At 42.4% G+C, this 26,634-nt stretch overlaps 1 protein-coding gene and 1 pseudogene across 2 annotated transcripts; both read left to right on the forward strand.

The window, feature by feature from the left end:
- Positions 1 to 2,846: 2,846 nt before the first annotated feature.
- Positions 2,847 to 4,613, forward strand: LOC307096110 (DDB1- and CUL4-associated factor 8-like; the record flags this gene model as incomplete). The annotated part of the gene is made up of 1 exon (XM_079765670.1): positions 2,847 to 4,613. The coding sequence occupies one exon, from the start codon at positions 2,847 to 2,849 to the stop codon at positions 4,611 to 4,613; it is 1,767 nt and encodes a 588-aa protein (XP_079621796.1).
- Positions 4,614 to 6,898: 2,285 nt separating this feature from the next.
- Positions 6,899 to 24,783, forward strand: LOC307096111 (tRNA-splicing endonuclease subunit Sen54-like; annotated as a pseudogene). Its single transcript has 2 exons — positions 6,899 to 6,964; positions 23,281 to 24,783. The product of its transcript is annotated as a tRNA-splicing endonuclease subunit Sen54-like (transcript).
- Positions 24,784 to 26,634: the final 1,851 nt, after the last annotated feature.

Raw genomic sequence — 26,634 nt, forward strand, 5'->3', positions numbered from 1 at the left:
TCCATGGTGGAGCAAGACCCCTTGTTCATGAACATTATCTGAAAACAACAACACACTACTATGCCATGTATCATACATAGAAAAGGGTATCTAAATGCAAATGACAGACAATAGATAGCAAGGACAACAACAACATAACTATTTCCAGGTGAGCTATAAGTATTACCAAGGTTTTTCTAAGTTTCCTCTCTTCCAGATTTTAACATCCTCCTCTCCTAATAATTATCCTTAATTTTGAGTCAATTAGTTCCTTGCCATTTCAAATTTGCATAGAAAAACTACAATGATCTGCATCAAAATGACATCATCAATGATTCCTCTCTCATTTGTGGTTTCCTCACCAGTGTGTTATGATTCACTCCTATTGTTGTATTCAATTTAAATTCATGGTCTGATTTTCGTACATGATTCCATTATAGAAATATATGTTAATATATTGCTCCATGTTACTCTTGACAGGCTTTCAGATGGTTTTCATGTTGCTGTGCTACTCTTCAGAAATTACAGTGAATAAACCTTTTACATGTCTTTCTGTTACTATTAGACTTGGAACCATTCTCACCCTTTTGAAAACTTTATAATTCTATGTTTCATCAACTTTACATTGATCTTGCAATTACTCTGAGGGAAGTCTTGTGTTCCACATTCTTGGTCAGCAGTTTACTGTAGCCCTTCGAAAACTGACTGACATCACCTGAGATAATTCATTTGGAAAAGCTCTGAAGTTAACGCAGCAATCCCAGGGAACTGTCTCCAAAGAGCATTCTTCTAAAAGCACCCCCATCCAAGCCTCTTACCTATTTGGGGATTTATTTAAAATATTTTGGTAGTTTTATAACATCACAGCAGAATTTCTTTCTCATGACATTATGTTAAATGGAACAAACTCCAAATAAATACATAGAATCTCAGGTGGAAAAAGAAAATAAACGTGCTTCTCTTTCAAATGAGTGAAGCAGTTACTCATTTCAATGTCTACTTGAAATTGACCAAGTGATTTCAGCCTTGATTACACCGAGGGACAAAATTACACTTCTCACTAAAAAAGACTGTAAGGTATAACAAATAAAAATTGAGGAGACACAGTGAAATTTGCATCTCAAATAAATAATAAATATCTTTAGTAGAAGTCGTGTCGAATGCAATATTTGGGAACTATTCATAATGAAAAATACTCATTTTTAAATCTCAAATGCAATTACCTAGGCATTGTGTATTTTATCTGTCAACCCTAGGGCTTTTCTACCTATTTGGGCTCTCAAGGTTTCCTTTAAGCGCTTTGCTTTGCTGAAGATAGTTGTCTGTGTTTGAGGAACTCACTAGCTGTGCGGGCCTTGGCAAACTTTCATCGCAATGGCTTCTTCATTTCCTAAGAGTACATTACCTTCGAACATAAAACAGTAATATTATAGTGCTAAAAATTAAAATTTAAAAGCCATCAAGACTACATTATAAAATTTTCAAAAGCATCCTAATATTTAAATCAAAAAGGGGGGTAGTAGAAGAATATCATGTAAGGAAAAATATCCTGTAAGCAATTACATCTAGAAAATTAAAACTTTAGAAAATTAATTGTAATGCTAAAAGCAAGACACCCATGAAAAACACACAAGGTGTCAAAACAAGCCAGAGGAAAATCATTTGGGCAAAAAATGAAATAGGATCCCAAGTCAAATTTATAGAAAATATTCCTTTATTAACTTTTGGTCGAGAATATGTTTGTATATTTTTAGAAAACAACTCCGAGATCATGTGGATTCCAGCAACAGAGAGGAATCGATAGGACTACTCCAGCTATGAAGACAGAAGAGAAGCAGTCCAGAGATGGAAAACGCTGATGTGGCCTTCCCATACTAGCAATTAGCAGGTGTGCATCACTGCAGGTTGCCCAGGACCAAACCAGAGAGAGTTGGACCTGCATTACCACCATTTGTCCACCATCCAGAACTGAAATGTCATGGCTGACATGTACACATAAGGAACTGTGTGACATTGAAATTGGGTCTCAAAAAAACTGTTGACCCAGGAAGAAACTCACTACAGACTGATTCATTTGCCTGTCAGCATAACTATTATTGCTCGTCTCACATTCAGTTCTTATAAGTATATTTCTAAAAGCACATGATCTCACTCATCTAGGGGAAACAATGAACAACATAGACTGATGAACAAGAACAGACCCAGAAACAAGGAGGCATGGATCAGACTGTCGGGCCTCAGAGGGAGGGTAGGGGAGGGTGGGGATATAGGGGAGAGATCAACCAAAGGTCTTGTGTGCAAGCATATGAGCCTAACCAGTGGTTAAGGACAACAGGGAGGTGGGGGCATGCGTGGTAGGGGTGTGGGATGGGAATGGGGGGACGAGGACAAATATGTGATACCTTAGTCAATAAATAAATTTAAAAAAAAGAGTACATTACCTTCAAGCAAAGCACGAGAGTGTGAGGGTAAGTGTTTACCTGAGTAGGCTGTTTTGTTGCCGGTTTACTGGTAAGAATGTTTCCAAGGTGCAACAAGTTTCCATCTTCGAAGGAACAGCAAGCCCTGAGGCTGCCGGGGGCAGGTGGCTGCAGGGTCGCGGCTCTGGCCTGGGACACTCTGGGCGGCCCTGAAACCCCGCGAGACCCTGGATGGCAGAAGTCTTTTCAACCTCATCGGCTCCCATAGCTGCCCCCTCGCCCCCGAACCGGAAGTTGCCCTTCACACCTTGGCTGACCCCATCGGTGTCCAGCTCCGAGGCCTACCTTCTCGTCCGCTGACCCGTGGCGCCCCGTGGCTGGCCCGCTCCTTCTCCAGGCTTCTCGAACTTTCCCACCGCAGCCGGGCCACAGGGAGCATCAGCAGACATGTCTGGCTACGGGAGCAGCACCGATGGCTCCGGGGAGCACTCAGAGCCGGAGGCCGGGGTGGGGGCAGCCCGGAGCCTCCATCTGAGTTCTCAGCCGCAGCGGCTCTGGCGAGTGGCCAGGCACAGAGGCGGCAGCGGGGATGCCTTCGCTCCCCTCCTGGCCAGCGTAGAGAGTCAGAGCACAGACACGGAGAGTGAAAGCCTGGTCTCCGGGCCCCTGGGAGACAGAGCAGAAGCCACAGGCGAGTACTCTGACCGCGAGCTGACAGAGGAAGGGGAGGAGGAGGAGGAAGGCGAGGAAGAGGAGGGGGGAGAGGAGGAGGAGGAGGACGAGGCGGCAGCAGCGCAGCCCCGGGGGCCCAGCGGTGCGGCCAGCCGCCCCCAGCACGTGTGCGATGAGCAGGAGGCCCTGGAGAAGTGGGTGTCCTCGGAGACCTCTGCGCTGCCCCGGCCGCGCTGGCAGGTGCTCAGCGCCCTGCGCGACCGGCAGCTGGGCTCCAGCGCCCGCTTCGTGTACGAGGCGTGTGGGGCCAGGGTGTTTGTGCAGCGCTTCCGCCTGCAGTACGGGCTGGAGGGCCACAGCGGCTGTGTCAACAGCGTGCACTTCAACCAGCGCGGCACCTGGCTGGCCAGCAGCAGCGACGACCTCACGGTGATCGTCTGGGACTGGGTGCGCCAGCGTGCCGTCATGGCCTTCAACACCGGCCACAGAAATAACGTCTTCCAGGCCAAGTTCCTGCCCAACTGTGGCGACTCCACCCTGGCCACGTGTGCCCGCGACGGGCAGGTGCGCATAGCACAGCTGCCTGCCATCTCGCTCAGCAGGGTTTCCAAGCGCGTGGCCCAGCACAGGGGAGCCTGCCACAAGGTGGCCCTGGAGCCGGACTCCCCTGTCACGTTCCTCACTGCGGGGGAAGATGCCGTCGTCTTTGCCGTTGACCTCAGGCAGGACCGCCCAGCGTCCAGATTGGTGGTAACCAAAGAGAATGAGAGGAGAGTGGGGCTGTACACAGTCTTTGTCAATCCTGCCAACACTTACCAGTTTGCCGTGGGGGGACGAGACCAGTTTGTGAGAATTTACGACCAGAGGAAAATCGATGAGACTGACAATAACGGGGTGCTCAAGAAGTTCTGTCCTCATCACCTGCTCAACTGTGACTCCAAGTCCTTCATCACCTGCCTCGTGTACAGCCACGATGGCACCGAGCTCCTGGTCAGCTACAATGACGAAGATATTTACCTCTTCCACTCCTCCCACGCTGACGGAGCCCAGTATGTGAAGAGATATAAGGGGCACAGAAATAATGCCACGGTCAAAGGGGTCAACTTCTACGGGCCCCGAAGTGAGTTTGTGATGAGCGGTAGTGATTGCGGCCACATCTTCCTCTGGGAGAAATCGTCCTGTCAGATCGTTCAGTTCATGGAGGGGGACAGGGCAGGGAACATCAACTGTCTTGAGCCCCATCCTTACCTACCTGTGATGGCGACCAGTGGCCTAGACCACGATCCCAAGATCTGGGCACCCACAGCTAAGGCCACCACTAAGCTTATTGGGCTAAATGATGTGATGAAGAAGAACAAGCAGGATCGAGATAGAGAGGGAGAGGGCAACAACTATCTGTTTGACAGTAACATGTTTTCGTTGCTCATGCGTCAATTCACACGCAGAGGTCATCCCCGTCGGCGGCGTCGCAGGGAACCTCTTGGAGCTAGAGTCCTGGATGCAGAGTCAGATGAGTCTTCTGGTTCCTCAGATGCTTCCTAGAAGTTAGAACCCCAAGACCGTCAGCGGAGCCCGCCATCCTGAATGCCTGATTGCTGCTCCAGCTAGAGGTTACCTCAATACGACTTCTACGTTTGCAATACAGTTTACCTGTTAGGTTTTTCTGTTTTTCCTTTTATTTTCCACTATTGAATCCTCATTTCATCTTTTGCCTATACTTTCCTTTCTTTCTCACAGTCTTCCTCCCCCATTATTTTCCTCTCACTTGATTTCTTTACTCCTTATTTCTATGTGAATGTATAAGCAATTTCCTATGCCCCCTTTGCTTGGTTCTCTATGGTTGACCTGGAAAGGTTCCTAATTCTAGAGAAAATATTTATAGCCTTATTGAAACTATTCATTTCTGACACTCTGAAATCTTAAACATTTTTTTTCCCATTTCTAGCAGTAGATATTAAGATCTTTACCTGAGCTAAGAATTTTAGAAATGTGTTTATTGTTTAAAAGTAAGTAGAAACTGCATGCATACAGGCATGTACACTTGCACAAACACACACAGACACTCATCCACAAGAAAGACAAAGGGCGATTGAGAAAAAAGAAAATGAAAGAAAAGGTGGTTAGATAAATTCCTAGCAAGATATTTTGTCTGTCTAGAATTAATAACTTTGTGTTGTTCCCATTTTATGAATTCACATGTTAATATTGATTAATTTGAGTAGAGGGGCTGGTAAGGATGAAATTTAATTACATGATATTGCTTACTCTGTACTTTGAATTCTTGTGCAGTTTCATGGCTGAGAACTCCCAAATGATTACTTTCCAAGAAGTTCTCTTGGGACAACCATCTCCTAAAAGATACCAGCCAAGAATATAAGAATTCCTAATATTTGAAAGTATGTATTTGAAACTATTTTTAAGAATAAATTCATGTTGCAATAAAGAGTTGTTTATACTGACAGATAACTGTGTGATATCTTTGGAATAAATATCCCATTAGGCATCTATGTGTTGTTCAAAATTCTCTTTGACCTTTTACAAAAGGGTAAATTGCTTTTAAAGTATTTTGTTCTAAGCCTTCTTTAATGTAAATGTGGGGCATAAGATGTCCAATTACAGTTCAGTAATAATGTTTTTGTTTTATAAACATTTGTGTGAGGGATGCAGAGACCTCCTTGGCCCCAACACCTCTGCGAAGTATAATACCCTTCTTTTCAGATGTTTGTTAGTAAAGAAGGATGTGATAAAACATCCTGTGCCCTAACAAAGGCTTTTCTTAAATAATGCTCCTTAAAATGTCTATTATCTCTGGCCCCTTGAGAGCAGGTGGAGAAATTTATATAATGAGATTAGATTTTAGAGTGGAAAGTTATTGACCAACATTGCTGCTCACTGAGATTCAAAGTTAGGGATAACTTCCTAGGTATCTGGGGCCCATGGGTAGCCCCTCCCAAAGACTTCTGTCAGCAAAGGACCATAAATGTCACAAAAGAACACAGTGAATCTGAACACTGTGGTTTAAAACAGGACTTAAGGAAGACAGAGTTATAAACTAGGATCCCAAGTTTAGCACTATCCTGCACAATTGAGTGGGGTGTATACTAGGAACAGGATCAACAAATTAAAAAAAAAAAAAACTTGGAATTTGCAGTGACACATCGTGGCAGTGAGAACAGTGGCAAGAGTGGATTACTACCCAGTTCTTTATTCACCTGCTATTTGAAAGCATGTCTGCCATTGGGGTTTCATATTCTGAACTAAAACCTTCTTCAGAGTTCCCTGCTTGGCTCTGAGATTCTTTGTGCAAAAAGAGGCACTGGGATGGAGGGGGCTGAGGGGGCAGGCTGGAAGAGGTCAAGGGGTGGAATGGGACATATGTAATACTTTCAACCATAAAGATTAAAAACACACACACACACACACAAAAAAAAAACAAGAGCCACTTAGGGTGAGGTTTGGAAGGCAAGTCGGAGCCCTATTTGATTTATGCTCAGAAGGAAGGGACAGAGGCACACTGGTTCTCATCTACTGGCTTCCCTTAGTGTGAGGCAGCAGCCAGGCCCACAGCTACAGCGGCTCCCCCTGAGCTCTTTCATCGTCAGCAGCTCCATAAGAAAGAGTACCCACTTCTGCCCAGCACTCCCGTCCCCATGGGTGGAGGTTTGGGGGCTGCGAAAGATCAGCATGGTTTCCAGACTGTCCTCTCAGGTTCCATCTGTTCCTTAGGGATCCCAGTCTTTCCTGCTTCCCCACTTCTCATCCCTCTCTCCTCCCTGAATGCTATGCTGACCTCAGGCTCCAGCACCTGAAGCAAAGACAAAAGCCTCATGGAAGCTGCTGATGCAGATCCTGCAATCACATACCATCAGGTTCCCGTTACAAGTCCCCCTTACGTGCGTATCACCTCCTAGTGTTTCTGTTCCTCTGTTTGAACCCTGAGGGAGGCAACCATCCCCACGCATTTTGGATTGAGTAAGGCACCAGATTGCGTAGACAATTTGCCATTTGGAAGAGTAAATTCCTTCTAAGAGAGACATTTGACTTGATCCATATAAATGGACAGATGGATGAGTAGATATAGAGATAGATGGGTAGAGAGAGTAAGAGAGAGAATATGGAGTCAAATAACTAATTTGAAAAGTAAAATTATGATAATAGGTGAAAACCAAGCTGGTGGCATAGGTCCAGGAAAATGAAAGGAATGTTACCAGCTTAATTTACGTAAATATTGGTCTGTTAGTATATGGGAGAGAACAATAAATATCACAACCAACTTACCATGAGGTGGTGGGCAAAGCTAACAATTCTATCACATAAGCAGGCAAAATTTCACCTTCAAATTTAATTTTTTCAACACCAATTAATTTTATTTCATAATGGAATTTCTATAAGACAGTTCTATGTAGGCCCTTGTGGCTTTTATGCAAAATTATAAGTGCATCCTAATTATGCACAGAATTTAAAGGCATAGAGCTATGACAAATGCCAAACGATACCTTTAAAGAGACATCTTCTGGCAGCCATTCCTTAAAAGGACATATGCAGAAAAGACCACAGATGGACAAAAACAAAACAAAACAAAACAAAAAAACACAACAAGAACATATAGAAGAGCCTAATTGTTAAATTACAGGCCCCCCCAAAATTTAGTGAGTTCTGTTATTCCAACAGCAACCTTTAGCATTGCTCCTTTTACCCTGTGAACCAAAACCATAACTCAAGTAATTTACAATAGACTGAATCTTAACCATCCTGTGATTAACATCAGTGAACTTCCACTACCTTAATTTGTCTTGACTTCAGTATATTCCATAGTAAAACGAGAAGTTTAGATTTTCAGATTTCATTCTCAGAGCCCTATGGAGCACTTAATACATATTTCTTTAGTGGGCAATGAGTTCAGAGATGGGTATATGAGAAGGAACTTACTACAAGCTGTGTTCTGCGGAGAATTATGGAGCTTTGGATGTTTTCACTATAAGAGGGTTGGGAAGTTTCCTGTCCTGGTGTTTTACACAAAGTACAATATTTACACCTGCCCCCCCCCTCCCAGTAACTTCGGCAGCCTCTTTATCTCTAAGTCCATGATATAAGCAAACGTCTATGGAAATTAGATACTATCAAGTGTATTCAAATGTAATGTCTCAATTATTCTTCATTAAACACATATTAAAATGGAGGACAGAAAACTGAAGTTCAGTGAAAGTAACTTTCCAAAGTCATTGATTGAGCTAAGAAGGTATAAATTAGAGGATCAACTAGAATTTGCTACTAAATTAATCCAACATATAGTGGCACATAACACGGTTGTTTTGGTGTGTGGTAATTGGACTTAGGTGACAATAGAAATTGGGATCCCAAGTCTCAAGATTCTTTCATGATATTTTTCAAGTTCTAAATAGTCTTTCTTTGATATTATACATAAACCACACTAAAATCATGACATTTAAAATTCACCTTTCACCTGTTAAGGTGGCTGTAGTCTCACTTTGGACTTCTGTCAGCTGTGTGACAGACATGTTAGCAACCCAAGTCCCTGAAATTGAATTGTAGGCCTCTGAGGAGAGTGGACAAAACAACAACAATGAGCCAATAAAAAAATTACAAAATATGAAAACAATAAATTCTGGGGTAGTGTCAGTACTTCTAGCTTCAGCTACACATTGATTTGGATGACATTGACTGAAAAGATTTTTGCTAGTGGAGGGACCAAAATTCTGCCACCCTGAAGCTGCTTTGCAGAATATTAATTTATGTTTTTATCCTCACCCAAAGATATTTTCCATTGATTTTTAGAGAGCGTGGAAGAGAGAGGGAAAGACAGAGAGAAACACTGATGTGAGAGAAACAAATTTATTCATTGCCTCCTGCACAAGCCCCAGCCAGGGCCTGGGCTGGGGAGGAGCCTGTAACCGAAGTACATGCCCTTGACCATAATTGAACCCGGGACCTTTCAGTCCGCAGGCTGACACTCTATACACTAAGCCAAACCACCTAGAGCAGAATATTAATTTTTTACAATATATTTTTATTGATTTCAGAGAGGAAGGGGGAGAGAGGGAGAGAGAGAGAGAGAGAGAGAGAAACATCAATGATGAGAGAGAATCTTTGATCAGCTGCCTCCTGCAAGCCCCGCACTGCGGATCTGGCACACAACCCGAGCATGTGCCCTGACTGGGAACCGAACCATGACCTCATGGATCATAGGTCCACACTCAACCACTGAGCCATGCCGGCTGGTCTGGAATATTAATTTTAAGCTGTTTATTAAGAAACAAGAGTCAGAAAGAACCTTTGAGACACACACACACACACACACACACACACACACACACACACACACACACCTTTTCCTGCCCAAGAGATTCAGACAGAGAAACCTGCTTCAGGATGGAGAGTTTAGCATTTCCCCTTAGCCTATTTTGCACTAAGTATGGTAAACAAGGTGCCTGTTAGCTAGATATCCTGTGTCCTGCTGTTTCTGAATCTCCTAGCAAGGATTTGTCTACCCTGTGGGTTCCCCTCTTCCTCAGTTACTTAAAAATCATCCATTCTCACTCTGAAATCTAATACCCTTTTCTCCTTTTGCCAAAAATGTCTTATATACCCAATGTTGCCTCACACATCTACAGCTGTCAGTGGGGAGGTTGCTTAGGTGGCTGGTGAAAAAGGTGAAGGGATTAAACAAAGAAAAAAAATACTCATAGCCCAGCCAGCATGGCTCAGTGGTTGAGCATCGACCTATGAACAAGGAGGTCACGGTTCGATTCTTGGTCAGGGCACATGCCCGGATTGTGGGCTTGATCCCCAGCGTGGGGCCTGCATGAGGCAGCCGATCAATGATTCTCTCTCATCATTGATGTTTCTATCTCTCTCTCCCTCTCCCTTTTTCTCTGAAATCAATAAAAATATATTTTAAAAATAATCATAAACACAGACAACAGTATGGGGATAGCCAGAGGTAAGGAGGGTGAGAGGTGGTCGAAGAGGTTAAAGGTGGGATAAATGGTGATGGAAGGAGATTTGACTTGCGGTTGTGAACCCACAATACAATACACAGATGATGTATTATATAATTGTGGAGCTGAAACCTATATAATTTTATTAACCAACTAGAGGCCCAGTGCACGAATTTGTGCATGGGTGGGGTCCCTCAAGCTGGCTTGTGGAGATCAGGCCCTAGCTCATGCCCCCAGCCTCACAGCCCCAGCTCATGCCCCCAGCCTTGCAGCTCCGCAGCCTTGCAGCCCCGCCTGGCACCCCATCTTGGCCTGGTGCCTCCCCTTCACCTACTCCACCATCCCGCCCACAGCGCCCCCTGCCCAGCTCCCTCAGTGCCTGGGAGCCAAGCAGCAGCCCTGCCCCCTGTGGCCACCCCTGGTCACCATCTGTGGGGCAATTGGCAGGGCCCCTGCTCACATCCGCCTTGGCCTGGCACTGCCTGCTCACCTGCTTCACCATCCAGCCACAGTCCCGCTCTTGTTGGGGCCCATGGGGGCCTGCAGTGCCTCCACTGCTTCCCTCTGCCAGCACCCCGTCACTGACACCCACCATGTTCGGCACCACCCCCTGATGGTCAGCCCATGTCATAGCGAGCAATCGAACTCCAGGTCTCCTGGTGGAACTCCTCTTGGTCGAAAGACTGCCCGAGGGGACAATTTGCATATTAGGCTTTTATTATATAGGATGCCACCCAAATTAATTCAAAAATATTTGAAAAACAAAACAGATGAGATTTTTCCTTCAATTTTGTTCTGTATTCTAAGAGCTGAGCTTGTGACCAGTTAAAATATTTTCTCTGATCTCCACCTTCTGGAAGGTGCATTACTGGGGTGCACCCGGTAGCCAGTCAAATAGAGGGAAGTTTCAAGTGTCTCTTTGTCTGGCTCCCAGGGGAGTTTGTTATAAGGGAACCCAGCCCATAGGGGCCTTTGTCATCTAAACCTTCCTTACTTGTTAGTGCTGAAAAAATCCCATTACATTAACGCCTGCCCAGTGCCACAAATTAACGCCTGCCCAGTGCCACACCATTGTGGCTGGAGTCATTTCACATTTTGTGGTAGACGAGAAACACAGTCTGTACCCATAACATCCTAGTCACCTGTGTAAGGAAGGTCTGTGCTTTCTCTGATATTTTTGGAAGTGAACTTTTGGATCTATGAGGGACGCATCTTTTGCATTGTCTTTGTGGAAACGTTTCGCTTCCTTAATTAAGTCGTAAAAGGCTTATTGATTAAGTTGCTACAAAATCCTACTGTCACTGGCCAGACAGTGGCTGTTTTGAATTGAACAAAATTTCTAAAATGAAAAACTTTAGAGAGCTCTCATATTGGTATTATAACCAGCCATTAAGATACTTTTAATAAGCTAGATTGGCGTGGCTCAGTTGTTGAGCGTCAACCTATGAACCAGAGGTCACGGTTAGATTCCTCGTCAGGGCACGTGCCTGGGTTGCAGGCTTGATCTCCTGTGTGGGCTGTGCAGGAGGCATCTGATCAATGATTCTCTCTCATCATTGATGTTTCTATCTCTCTCTCCCTCTCCCTTTCCCTCCCTCTCTGAAATCAATAAAAATATATATATTTTAAAAAGACACCTTCAATAAAATGGAAGGACAGAAATTATAACAAAAATCAACATCCAATCAGAACCCTTCCTATTTACCTTCAGGTATTTGCAGATATTGTGAAAAATTTAAACATTGCAAGTACAATAGACCTGCCTTCAAAAAATGTAGATACCCAGAACTACAGATAGTCTTAAGACTTTTAAGTTTGTGATTTAGCTTTTTGGGTCTTACAGATATTAATTGGGTTAATTAAAAAGATAATTTAAGAAAAGGCAGAAGGGGTAACCAGTACATTTCCTAACAAGGTATAGATTTTAAAAGGTTAGTGAGATGTAAGATTTATGAGAATTGCTATATTTGAAAACTTTTTAAAGGATTTATTAACTGATCAGAATTTTGACAAATTGGAAGCTGATTTTTCAAAGTCTAATAGGAATATTTTGAAAGTTTCAAGAGGTCTTCCTGCCAGGTAATCAGAAATGTAAACTGAGCCCACTACTGAAGGAAAAAAACTGCCACTTTAAAAAACACAAGTGGTTAATGTCTCTCATGCCTGACACGTCCCCTAATCCTTAAAAGTTGTGAAGGGCAAATGAAAAATCTTATGTCTTTCCCAGCTGGTGTGGCTCAGTGGTTGAGCGTCAACCTATGAACCAGGAGGTCAAGATTTGATTCCAGGTCAGAGCACATGCTCAGGTTGTGGGCTCAATCCCCAGTGTGGGGCATGCAGGAGGCAGCCGATCAATGGTTCTCTCTCATCATTGATGTTTTTTTTATATTTCTCTCTCCCTCTCCCTTCCTCTCTGAAATCAATAAAAGTATATATATTTTAAAAAATATTGTGTCTTCTCTACAATTACAAGTGATTTTGTTTATGTTTTGATCTATTTCTGAGATCTGTGCTTATTTATACACTAGAGCAGTGGTTCTCAACCTTTCTAATGCCGTAACCCTTTAATACAGTTCCTCATATTGTGGTGACCCCCAACCATAAAATTATTTTCGTCGCTACATCATAACTGTAATTTTGCTTCTGTTATGAATCGTAATGTAAATATCTGTGTTTTCCCATGGTCTTAGGCTCTACAGCTAGCAGAGTCACCTAAGACCATCGGAAAACACAGATATTTACATTACAATTCATAATAGTAGCAAAATTACAGTTATGAAGTAGCAACGAAAATAATTTTATGGTTGGGGGTCACCACAACATGAGGAACTGTATTAAAGGGTTACGGCATTAGAAAGGTTGAGAACCACTGTACTAGAGGCCCGATGCACGAAATTCATGCACTTGGGTTGGAGGGGGCGAGTTCCCCAGACTGGCCTGTGCCCTCTCACAGTGCAGGAGCCCCGCGATGGATCTCCCCAAAGAGGTAGGCCCCACACACCCATCCTGGGCTCCTTGATGGATTGCCCCAAAGAGGTAAGCCAGAGCCGGGGGACCCAACGCCGGGGGACCCCAGCCTTGCAGCATGGAGGTAGAGCCACTGGGACCCACCTCTGAGGCTCCACTCGCATGCAGCCTTACCCACTCGCGCTTGCCCGCTGTGCACACAGCCTCCGGGTGATGGATTGTTATGGCATGAGGGCATCACGGATTGAGGGTGTGACAACCACCTAGGCTTTTATTAGTATAGATCAGTGGTCAGCAAACTGTAGCTCGCGAGCCACATGCGGCTCTTTTGCTCCTTGAGTTTTTAGCAAAGGCCAGCTTAGGAGTACCCTAATTAAGCTAATAACAATGTACCTACCTGTATAGTTTAAATTTTAAAAAATTTGACTCTCAAAAGAAATTTCAATCGTTGTACTGTTGATATTTGGCTCTGTTGACTAATGAGTTTGCTGACCACTGTTATAGATATATATAAAGAATGGTGTTTTCTGCCTCTAGATGGTATTACTACTAGTTTATAATATTTTATTGGCTTAAATGAATTAAATGTTTATATAAATTAAGAAATTGAAAGTATCCCAAATATTTTTTCAAGGCCATGTAATCTATGAAAATATTTTATTCCAAAGCAGGTTTAAGTTTTGTTGATGTCTTTTAGAGTCATTAACATTAATTATATATGTTTGTTTTACCAGCAGTTGCAAAAATAAGTTCACATTATCTCTGTTACAAATTTTTTTAAGAAAATAGCTTGGATAATAATTGACTTTGAAATCTCATAGTGTTACTAAGAATTAATAAATAATTATAACTAAAATAGAAAAAAGGATGGGAGGATTCCAAGATGGCAGCGGATTAAGTGGAAGCTACACTGACACTCTCCCAGGACCAAACTGGAATTACAACTAAAATACAGAAAAACTTCCTGAAAAATCAATTGAAGACTAGTTGGAGAGAACCCTGATAACCAAGGACATAAGTGGAGACCACATAGAGACAGCATTGACAGGGGCTGGGTTCCCTCCCGGAGCTGCGGGCTCACCGGGCGCCTCGCCATCTTGCAAGGAAAGGAGGATTTTATTGGAAACCTGACTTTCCGCGACAACTGCAAACACTGAACAGCTGCGAGCACCAGAACACCGGTCCCCTATCGGCGCAAACATTCGGATTCAAAGGAACCCTTCACTGAACCACGGAAAGGTCAGATTTCGCCTGAAATAAGGTGTGGTTTCTAATCCCCGAGGTGGGAGGGAAGCGCGCGAGCCGCGGGACCTGCGGGAACCGGGAGGTCTGTGCCTAGAAAAACCGGAGGCAGTTGGAGCTGCCGTGATCCCTGAATGTGAAAGGGGGTCCTCAGAGCTGCTAACTGAAGTGACCTCTTAAAATCAACTCATTTTAATCTGACGAGGAGGATCAGACTAAGAATTTTCAAAGGAGTGCGGGCTCCTTAGTCTGGCGCACAGACCCACTGTCCGCACACTTGGGCTCTTTCCGACTCTGCTTACTAAGCCCAACGCATAGGAAAGCCCAGGTGGAAAAACCCTGAAAGACTGCAGGGGAAGTTGTTTTTTCGGAACCTGGGAACAGAGCTAGGTGTGACCATCGGAGAGGCAGCTGTGAGGCACACACCTCCACAAACCGGTAGTGAGTGCCATAGAGGGGGAAAAAAAAAAAAAAGCTAGAGAGGCCCAGAAGTCAATTCAGAAACACTGCCACCCAGGGGCTGAAACGCTAATTGTCTCTGGTGTAATCAAAAATAAATACGAGAAATTAAGACACGGCCGGCTTAAAAAGCAGGATTGGCTTACAACACGGAGGAGCAGAGGAACGAAGCTGAACTGAAATACCTCCCAGACTGGGAAACAGGCATACCAAACAGAATAAAAGAGGAAGTGAATGACAGCCGCTACTGCACATTTTAGTCTTCCTATTTTTTAATTTTTTTTCAATTTTTTTTCAATTTTTTTATTCTAATTTTTTTTATTTTCATTTTTTGCATCTTTTATTTAAGAAAAAATTTTTTTTCTTTTTCCTCGATTTTCACCTTTTTAATTATTACATTTTTATTTTCAATCAGCATTATTATTGCTATTATTTTACTTTTTTTTTTTAAATGTCATTAGATTTTCTCTTTCTTTTATTTTGGGATTAGTGTCCTACATTCTATTTACATCTTTCCCTTACCCTATCTCAACGCTAACATTTTGCCATCACTCTCCTCCTAACCTTTCCCCTTAAAAAAATTATTTTTCTCTCTGGCCTTTTGTTGTTGTTTGCTTGAATGTTGATTAGATTGAATTTTTATGCTTTTTTTATGAGATTGTTTTGATTATACTTTTTGTTTGTTTGGTTGGTTCTATTGTTTGCTTTGTTTTTTTTTTTTTTTTTATTACTTTTGTTTTCCCTTGCCTCACTTGATATTAGTTCCTGTTGCAGTTTGTATTAATCTCCAGGCTCGTGTTGCTGGAATTTGCTGGGATTAGTGGTTGTTCTAGTGGAGTCTACTCCCCATATATATAGTTTGTTCCCCTTTTCTCTCTTAGTATTGTTCTTGCCTCTCTTACTCATTTTTCTTTTCTTTTTTCTTTCTGCTCTTCTCCCCAGTTCAGATTCACACTCTTTTCTTTTTTTTTTTTTTGTTCTTTCTTTTTACTCTCCCTCTTCCACTCCTATTCCCTAATTTGTCTTTCTATGGTGGTTACCTTTATTGGAGGTTATTAATATCGTGAATACAATTCTGTTTAGTGCCTTGTGTGTTGTGCCTGGTTGTGTTGTATTTTGTACCTTTAAATCAACGCCGGAGAGAGAGAACTATATAACCAGACATCCGGAGAAGAGAGACCATGGGGAAACAAAGAATTAGCCCCCCCAGGAAAGAGAAGCAGGCATCACCAGAAAAGGAAGTAAACGAACTAGAGGCAAACAACCTATCAGAGAAAGAATTCAGAGAAATGGTCATAAGGTGGCTGAAAACGATGGAAGACAAATTCGACAATATGAGTAAGAACCAAGAGGAAATGAAGAACCAAGAAGAAATGAAAAATGACATCGCTGCTGTAAAGAACTCAATAGAAAGCATCAAGAGTAGACTAGAAGAAGCAGAGGACCGCATAAGTGAGCTAGAAGACAAGATGGAAAAAAATACCCAATTACAACAGCTTCTAGAAACAAAAATTAGAAAGCATGAGGAGGGCCTAAGGGAACTTCGGGACAACACAAAACAAAACAACATAAGGATAATAGGGGTACCAGAAGGAAAGGAAACGGAGCAAGGAATAGAAAACCTGTTAGAAGAAATAATAACAGAAAACTTCCTTGATATAGGGAAGAAAAAACCCACACAAATCCAAGAAGCTCACAGAGTTCCAAGCAAAATGAACCCCAAAAGACCGACGCCAAGGCACATTATAATTAAGTTGGCAAACACCAACGACAAAGTAAGAATCTTAAAAGCAGCCAGAGAGAGACAGACAGTTACATACAAAGGAACCCCCATCAGACTAGCAACTGATTTCTCAACAGAAACTCATCAAGCCAGAAGGGAATGGAATGAAATATACAAAGTCATGCAAAGGAAGGGTCTCAATCCAAGAATACTGTACCCAGCAAGGCTATCAATCAAAATTGAAGGTGAAATCAGGAGCTTCACAGACAAAAAAGGACTAAGGGAGTTTATCACCACCAAACCAGCAATGAAAGAAATGCTAAAGGGTCTGCTGTAAAAAAAAAAAAAAAAGAAGAAGAAGAAAGAAAGAAATAGGAAGCAAAGAAGGAACACAGGGGTATAGAATAAAAATGGTGACAAATAAGTGCCTATCAATAATAACTTTAAATGTAAATGGATTGAATGCCCCAATCAAAAGACACAGGGTAAGAGATTGGATAAGAAAACAAAACCCATATATCTGCTGTCTACAGGAAACCCACCTCAAAAAAAAGGACGCATACAGACTGAGAGTAAAGGGATGGAAAAAGGTTTTCCAGGCGAATGGAAATGAAAAAAAAGCTGGGGTAGCAATACTTATATCTGACAAATTAGATCTCAAAGTGAAGGACATAACAAGAGATAATGAAGGCCACTTCATAATACTAAAAGGAGAAATCCAACAAGAAGAAATAACTCTGGTAAACATATATGCACCCAACACAGGAGCACCAAGATACATTAAAAAACTCCTGGAAGATATCAAAGGAGAGATTGACAGCAATACAATTATAGTAGGAGACTTCAATACCCCACTATCACCATTGGACAAATCCTCTAAACAAAAAATCAGCAAAGAAACATCAATCCTAAATGTCTCACTAGACCAGATGGAATTAATCGACATCTTCAGAACATTTCACCCCAAAGCCACAGAATATACATTCTTCTCAAGTGCACATGGGACATTTTCAAAGATAGACCATATGTTAGGACATAGGCAAAGTCTCTCCAAATTCAAGAAGATAGAAATCATATCAAGCTCCTTCTCAGATCACAGTGGCATAAAACTGGAAATCAACTACAATAAAAACAACCCAAAGAAATCAAACAAATGGAGACTAAACAGCATGCTATTAAACCATGACTGGGTTACCAAAGACATCAAGGAAGAAATAAAAAACATCATGGCAACAAATGACAATGAAAACACAACAATCCAAAATCTATGGGACACAGCGAAAGCAGTCCTGAGAGGGAAGTTCATAGCTCTACAAGCCTACTGCAAAAAACAAGAAACAATGGTAATAAATTACCTAACCAAACAACTCAAAGAGTTAGAGAGAGAGCAACAAGAAAAGCCCAGTGTAAGCAGAAGGAAAGAAATAATAAAGATCAGAGCGGAGATAAACGACATAGAGACCAAAGAAACAATACAAAAGATCAACAAAACCAAGAGCTGGTTCTTTGAAAAGATAAACAAGATTGATGGACCTCTAGCCAGGCTCACCAAGAAGCAAAGAGAGAGGACCCAAATAAACAAAATCAGAAATGAAAGAGGTGAAATAACAACAGACCCTGACGAAATACAAAGGATTGTTACAAAATACTACGAACAACTCTATTCCAACAAACTGGACAACCTGGAGGAAATGGACATATTCCTAGACAAATACAACCTTCCAAAACTCAATCAGGAAGAATCTAAACAGCTCAACAGGCCAATAACTATGGAAGAAATTGAAGCAGTCATCAAAAAGCTTCAGCAAACAAAAGCCCGGGGCCAGACGGCTTCACAGGAGAGTTTTACCAAACTTTCAAGGAAGAACTAAAACCTATCCTCCTCAGACTATTCCAAAAAATTCAAGAGGAAGGAACACTTCCAGGCTCCTTCTATGAAACTAGCATCACCCTAATACCAAAACCAGATAAAGACAACACAATGAAAGAGAATTACAGACCAATATCCCTCATGAACATAGATGCCAAAATTCTCAACAAAATCCTAGCAAATTGGCTCCAGCAATACATCAGAAAGATCATACATCATGACCAAGTAGGATTTATCCCAGGAATGCAAGGATGGTACAATATCCGCAAATCAATAAATGTGATACATCACATAAACAAATTGAGAGATAAAAACCACATAGTCATATCAATAGATGCAGAAAAAGCATTTGACAAAATCCAACACCCTTTCTTGATAAAAACTCTCAACAAGGTGGGAATAGAAGGATCATACCTCAACATAATAAAAGCTATATATGATAAACCCACAGCAAACATCATACTCAATGGGCAAAAACTAAAACCATTTCCCCTAAGAACAGGAACAAGACAGGGATGCCCACTCTCACCACTCCTGTTTGACATAGTGCTGGAAGTATTAGCTACCGCAATTAGGCAAGAAGAAGAAATAAGAGGCATCCAAATTGGAAAAGAAGAAGTGAAGCTGTCCTTATTTGCAGATGACATGATATTGTACGTAAAAAACCCAAAAGATTTCATCAAAAAACTAATAGACTTAATAAATGAATTCGGCAATGTAGCGGGATACAAAATTGCCCCGACCCGCGGGGCAACAACACGGACACCAGAGACGAACCTAAGAGAATGAGACAAACAAGGGATGCGGAGAATGGAGGCAAGACAAATGGGTTTCTGATCAAGCCTCAAATTTTTATTCTTACAGCGGTGCCTTATATCCAAGTCAGGGAGTGGGAGGTGGGGCGCGGGGAGTGAACTGTGGACCTATCAGTGCTTGCCAGCAGGGGCTGCAGGCAGGGGAGGGGGTATGAGGAAGTTCTAGAAGGGGAGATATCTAGGAGGGATAGGGGCTGAGCGGATCATGTGGACTTAGATATTTTGGCTAAGGTCGTAAAGGGTGTTGACTAAAGATAAAGGATGGGGCGGTTGAAGGGCAGCTATGCGAAGAATGCTTTGTCCTCAGGCATGAGGAAGTAAGCCAATGGTGAGGACCAAGTTTCCATGAGGTTCTGTTTCATTAGCTTACTAAAATAATGTTAGAATTAATTTGTCATTGACTCTTGGCTCCTGACACAAAATTAACGCCAAGAAATCTATGGCATTTCTATACACCAATAGTGAACTTAAAGAAAGAGAGACTAAAAAAGAAATCCCATTTACCATCGCACCAAAAAAATTAAGATACCTAGGAATAAACTTAACTAAGGAGGTAAAAGACCTATACACGGAAAACTACAGGACACTGAAAAAAGAGATAGAGGAAGACGTAAACAGATGGAAGAACATACCATGTTCATGGATTGGTAGAATCAACATCATTAAAATGTCCATACTACCCAAAGCAATCTACAGATTCAATGCACTCCCCATCAAAATACCAACAGCATATTTCACAGACCTAGAAAGAACTCTCCAAAAATTCATCTGGAATAAAAAAAGACCCCGAATAGCCGCAGCAATCCTTAGAAAGAAGAATAAAGTAGGAGGGATCTCCATACCAGATTTCAAGCTGTATTACAAAGCCACTGTACTCAAAACTGCCTGGTACTGGCACAAGAACAGACTTATAGATCAATGGAACAGAATAGAGAATCCAGATATCGACCCAAACCACTATGCTCAATTAATATTTGACAAAGGAGGCATGAACATACAATGGAATCAAGACAGTCTCTTCAATAAATGGTGTTGGGAAAATTGGACACACACATGCAAAAAAATGAAACTAGATCACCAACTTACACCATACACAAAAATAAACTCAAAATGGATACAGGACTTAAACATAAGACGGGAAACCATAAAAATACTAGAGGAATCCACAGGCAACAAAATCTCAGACATATGCCAAAAGAACTTTTTCACTGACACTGCCCCTAGGGCAATGGAAGCTAAAGAGAAAATTAACAAATGGGACTACATCAAAATAAAAAGCTTTTTTACAGCAAAAGAAATCATCAACAAAACAACAAGAAAGCCCACTGCATGGGAGAACATATTTGCAAATGCTAGCACTGATAAAGTTTTAATCTCCAACATCTACAGGCAGCTTATGCAACTTAATAAAAGGAAGATAAATGATCCAATAAAAAAATGGGCAACGGACCTAAACAGAATATTTTCAAAAGAAGACAGAAGGAAGGCCAAGAGACACATGAAAACATGCTCAAAGTCACTTATTATCCGAGAGATGCAAATCAAAACAACAATGAGGTACCATCTCACACCTGTCAGAATGGCTATCATCAACAAATCAACAAACGACAAGTGTTGGCGAGGATGCGGAGAAAAAGGAACCCTCGTGCACTGCTGGTGGGAATGCAGACTGGTGCAGCCACTGTGGAGAACAGTATGGAGTTTCCTCAAAAAACTGAAAATGGAACTCCCATTTGACCCAGTAATCCCACTCCTGGGAATATATCCAAAGAAACTAGAAACACCAATCAGAAAGGATATATGCACCCCCATGTTCATAGCAGCACAATTTACAATAGCTAAGATTTGGAAACAGCCTAGGTGCCCGTCAGCAGATGACTGGATCAGAAAACCGTGGTACATCTACACAATGGAATACTATGCTGCCATAAAAAAGAAGGAATTCTCATCATTTGCAGCAACCTGGATGGAATTGGAGAATATTATACTAAGTGAAATAAGCCAGTCAATGAAAGAAAAATACCACATGATCTCACTCATTTATGGATAATAAAGAACATTATAAACTGATGAACAAAAAGATAGTTACAGAGACATTAAAGCAACAAACAGACTTTCAAATTACAGGGGGAAAGTTAGGGAGAGGGGGGGTAGATAAGAAATCAAACGAAGGACTTGTATGCATGCATATAAGCATAAACAATGGACACAAAACTCTGGGGGGTGAGGGCATGTGTGGGTGTGGGGTGGGGGGGTAATGGTAAGATATGTACACATATAATACCTCAATAAAAAATAATTATAACTAAAATAAAGGGTTTTAATAAAACTTTTTAGTAATAATTTTGTATATACCGTATTTTCCGGCGTATAAGACTACTGGGCGTTTAGAAGATTTTCCTGGGTTAAAAAGTCATCTTATACGCCGGAATACGGGGTGTATATATATATGCCTAAACATAGTTTTCTAAAGTCTGCTGGTAACTTGAAACTTTATAGTGTTCTTAAGTTGAATGATCTAAGTTTACTTACTTTTGCCTTCTTTTTAAAAAATATATTTTTATTGATTTCAGAGAGCAATGGAGAGGGAAAGATAGAAACATAAGTGATGAGAGAGAATCACTGATCAGCTGCCTCCTGCACGCCCCTTCTGGGGATCAAGCCCGAAACTGGGGCATGTGCCCTTGACCGGAATCAAACCCGGGACCCTTTAGTCCACAGGCTGATGCTCTATCCATTGAGCTAAACCAGCTAGGGCTACTTTTGGCTTCTTATTATAGAGAAGCTAGAAAATAAATTTGGATCAGTTAATGAATATATCTTTTATTTTATTAAATAGGTTTATAAAATTGTGAATATATTTGTCAATAAAAGAGTCTGTTTCTAGAAGTTATGAAATTTATTCATAAATTTGCCAACCTGAAGAATGTTAATTATTTACTTTTTAGTTGTCACTGGACAATAAAGTTTGTAAAAGTTAAAATTCTAATTTAGTTGGTAAGAAATTATGTTTTTTGGTAATGAAACATATAAGTTGTGGAAATAAATTTTTGAGGAAATTAAAAGAAAGCGGGTTGTTCTAAAGTTGGTGTATTTTGAATGATTTAAGAGAGGAAAACTATAAGGGATGAAAACAGTTGTAGAGAAGAGAAATCTTGAGAAGAAATTTTATATATGGGTAATCTAAATAAAATTGGAATAAATTTAATTAAGTAGATGAATTTAAATATCAAATGTAAGCTGATGCAAAATCAGAGTTTGGTTCTTTTAAAGGGACAAAGTTTTTCTTCTGTATTATTCTTCTGCTCCAAATATAAAAATTTTTCTACCTAGAAAACAAAGATTCTGTTTTATTAAAATATTTCTGTCATATTGTCTTAATCAATTCCCTGATTACTTAGGAAAACAATTCTCTCAGTCCTAGAAACTGAAGTTTTGCTAACTCATGTTTGTTTAATACTTTCAGTTGTCACTTTGAGTAAATGAATAATTTAATATTTTTTACAAAGATATATGATCTTTGGGTCAAGTATGTTTTGTTTTTAAAAAATATGTATTTTTATTGATTTCAGAGAGGAAGGAAGAGGTAGAAAGAGATAGAAACATCAATAACGAGAGACAATCATTGAGGTCTTGTGGTCATATTTATTTGTGATACAAAAACGTTGCCCTTCCAATGTTCCATCTCCATCAGTCTTGCCCAAGAAAATCAGGGTCAGAATAGAGTCAATGTCTAGAGATCATGTGCCATATTAAAGTTTAGTTCAGTCCGATATTTGGCGAGCTTAGCTTGTGTTCCCAGCTACAATCCATTGCTGTGCTGCACTATCCAAGCTCCTGCCTGGAGCCTGTGTTTGTAGTCTGTGCAGCCATTGGTCAGGGCCGCTGCTAAGGCCCACGGCTATAGAGAGAGAATATGTGAACACATGGGCGAGTGTTGGTCACCAAGTGAGAGAGAAATAGTTACTTTGTTTACTTGAAATTATGTATTCTCAGGCTTGGGAGGAAACAAAAATTTATTCAAAGTAACTAATTAGCTTTCCAATCTTTCGTGGGTTTCTGATGGGATCCAACCTCTAGACCAGGGGGTGGGGAACCTTTTTTCAGCCAAGGGCCATTTGGATATTTATAACATCATTTGTGGGCCATACAAAATTATCAACTTAAAAATTAGCCAGCTGGCGGCCCGATAGAGCCTGAACCAGAGACCACAACTATTGAGGTTCCTGCCAGGAGTGTGCTCAGTGCCTGGGAACTCCTAGCCACCTCCGCTGGCGGGCCCAGAAGCTGCCCCAGCGCTCGCCTGGCCCAAGGACTTCCTACCCTACCGCTCCGCGGCCCAGGCCTAGCTGCTGCGGCCCAGGCCTAGTGGCTGTGCCTGGGACACACAGAGCTCTGGCAGCTGCTGGCGGAGGCGGAGCGCGTGGAGCGCCTGGGCAGTTTGGTGGCCGCCGAATGGAGACCAAAAGAGGGGTTGGTGGAGTTGAAGACTCCCGCGGGTCAATTCTAGCAGATCATGGCTTTTCAGAGCAGGGCCGCCAGTGGCTGCACCCCGAGGAGGCGTTGTATTTGCTGGAGCATGAAGCCTACCAGTTACTGCTGACTGAGGACGCTGACTTTTCTGCAGAATCAGATCTTCTGCCACCTCAAGAGCCTGGGCTCTGTGGTTCCACGTTTCCAATCAAGCTCTATCCTGTCCCCTTACGAAAGGCAGCTGAACTTGAACAGCAATGCCCAGCTGCCGTGTGGAGGATGGGAATGGTAAGAGGAAGAGGAGGAGCTCCAGCTCTCGGTCCATTAATAAGAAGCCCAAGACCCTGGAGAACCCCTTACTGGGAGTGTGGCTGGGACACCCCAGAGCCTGGCAACCTCTGTCCCACCTCACCACAACCACAACAGCTAATGTCCAGAGGAGAAACCCTAGGAGTGAAGCTCTGTAAAGGGCCCGGCGGGCCTCTTTCAGCCTTTAGGTTCCCTGGAGTCCTGCCCTGGCCTGGCCAGGGAGGTGGTGGGATGCAACCAGGAAAGTGGCAAAGTGGAGAATGGGGTCATGGAACTTTGAGCAGATCTCCTTCCCCATCATGGCCACAGACAGCCGCCACACCCTCCTGCTTAGCTCAGCCCCAGAGCTGCTCCAGGCCAATGTCGCAGGGCGGGAGACAGATGCTGAGTCCTGGTGCCAGCAGAAGGAGAAGCTCTCCAGACGCCAATGGGACTGGGACGATGTAAACGCAGATCCCGAGGTGCCGCGCTGCTCCAGCTGGCAGGAGTACAAACAGCTGCTGCGGAGACCCAGAGCCGCCCCCAACACCTGTGGGACCAGCCTGTCACTCCCATGCTGAGTCCCAGCCAGGCAGACTCCCCAGCCACAGTCCTTCAACATATCTCTGTGCTGCAGACAATACAGGTCGCTGATGGAGGTGCCCAGCTGCCGGAGAAGTCTGGGGGCTTGGAGATCAGCTTGGATGTTTACCAGGCTGACGCTGTGGCCACGTTCTGAAAGAGTAACCGTGGCAAGCCCTACGCCCGGATGTGCATCAGTGGATTTGATGAGCCAGTCCAAGACCTCTGCACCCTCAAGCCGTTGTCCTACCAGATATTTGCCTTGGTGGATAATGGAGACATCTCCTTCTACAGCTTCAGGGACTTCACACTGCCCAGGGATCTGGGACACTGACCAGTTCTGGCAGGGCCTGGGGCCTGCTTAGGGGGCTTGGAGGGGCTTGGTCTGTCTACTCTCAGGGACCATCTCAGCTGCCTCCTACACCCTTGTAGCTGCAGGGACTAGTTTGGGCCTTGACCCCGGGTATCGGGTATCCGATGCTTGCAGAAGAACCATACTGAGCCCTCCCCCCGTCCCCCTACCTGGCTGCTGCAGGGCTTCCAAGCCCCAGGACTGCCTCCGGTGCCTTGCAGTGATGTCCTTGGAACTCAACAGTGGATTCAAGAGACCCAGCGAAGTGGGACAGAAGAGGGGACTCTGTGCCTTTAAATGAGAGGGTGCTTGCTTCATATGATAAAGCCAAAAGCCATAGGTATTAAAAAAATAGATAATTTTTCTTCAAAAAAAATTAGCCTGCTATATTTGGTTAAACATTTAATTAACTCACCCCTAATACCTTGGCAGGGCCAAACCAAATTATTTCATGGACCTTATATGGCCCACAGGTCAGACGCTCCCCACCACTGCCCTAGACAATGATCTTTTTCCCAGGTTAGACTGACAGTCCTCTATGGTCCAACACCTACCCTTGCACCATTTTTACTTTATTGCGCATGTGTTTACCCCCCTTTTGTTCTATCCCTTCCCCCAGTGATCTGTGCAGAATGGACAGGTGGTTCCCTGGTGGGGGGGAGTGTGAAGCTGTAGCTTCCTAGTGAAGCAAACAGGCTCAGTGTCCCATTCCCTTTTCATTCTTTCCCTCAATATCTAGCTGACCGTGGTAACATAAGGAAACATGTTCTTATCCTGGAAATGGCTTTGGGTTATACCAAAGGACATCCGGAATATGTAAGATTTTTTTCTCTCTCTTCTAATAAAAAACAACTTTTAAACTAATTAGGCCTTTTTGATATCCTGAAGTTACACGGAAGTTTTGTCAAATAAAGAAATAATAATTATGGCAAGGCGACGTCAGCGTCTTCCATCTCTGGACTGCTTCTCTTCTGTCTTCATGGCTGGAGTAGTCCTGTCGATTCCTCTCTGTTGCTGGAATCCACATGGTCTCGGAGTTGTTTTCTGAAAATATACAAACATATTCTCGACCAAAAGTTAATAAAGGAATATTTTCTATAAATTTGACTTGGGATCCTATTTCATTTTTTGCCCAAATGATTTTCCTCTGGCTTGTTTTGACACCTTGTGTGTTTTTCATGGGTGTCTTGCTTTAGCCTTACAATTAATTTTCTAAAGTATTAATTTTCTAGATGTAGTTGCTTACAGGATATTTTTCCTTACATGATATTCTTCTAATATCCCCCCTTTTTTATTTAAATATTAGGATGCTTTTGAAAATTTTATAATGTAGTCTTGATGGCTTTTAAATTTTAATTTTTTGCACTATAATATTACTGTTTTAGGCTCATTACATGGTACGCAATTTTATCATGAGATGAACTACCAATAAAAATTTTAGTTAACACTTTAGGAACACCTTTTTGTCCAGTACAATTAATTTTTCTAGAATATTCGCTTGTTTCGACTAGCCAATTTAATACTAGCAGTTAACAGCTGTGCATCACTACAGGTTGCCCAGGACCAAACCAGAGAGGGTCGGACCTGCATTACCACCATTTGTCCACCATCCAGAACTGAAATGTCATGGCTGACATGTACACATAAGGAACTGTTTGACATTGAAATTGGGTCTCAAAAAAACTGTTGGCCCAGAAAGAAACTCACTACAGACTGATTCATTTGCCTGTCAGCATAACTATTATTGCTTGTCTCATTTTCGGTTCTTATAAGTGTATTTCTAATAGCACATGATCTCACTCATCTAGGGGAAACAATGAACAACATAGATTG

The sequence above is a fragment of the Cnephaeus nilssonii genome (assembly GCF_951640355.1).
Source record: "Cnephaeus nilssonii genome assembly, chromosome: X".
Taxonomy (NCBI): Eukaryota; Metazoa; Chordata; class Mammalia; order Chiroptera; family Vespertilionidae; genus Cnephaeus; species Cnephaeus nilssonii.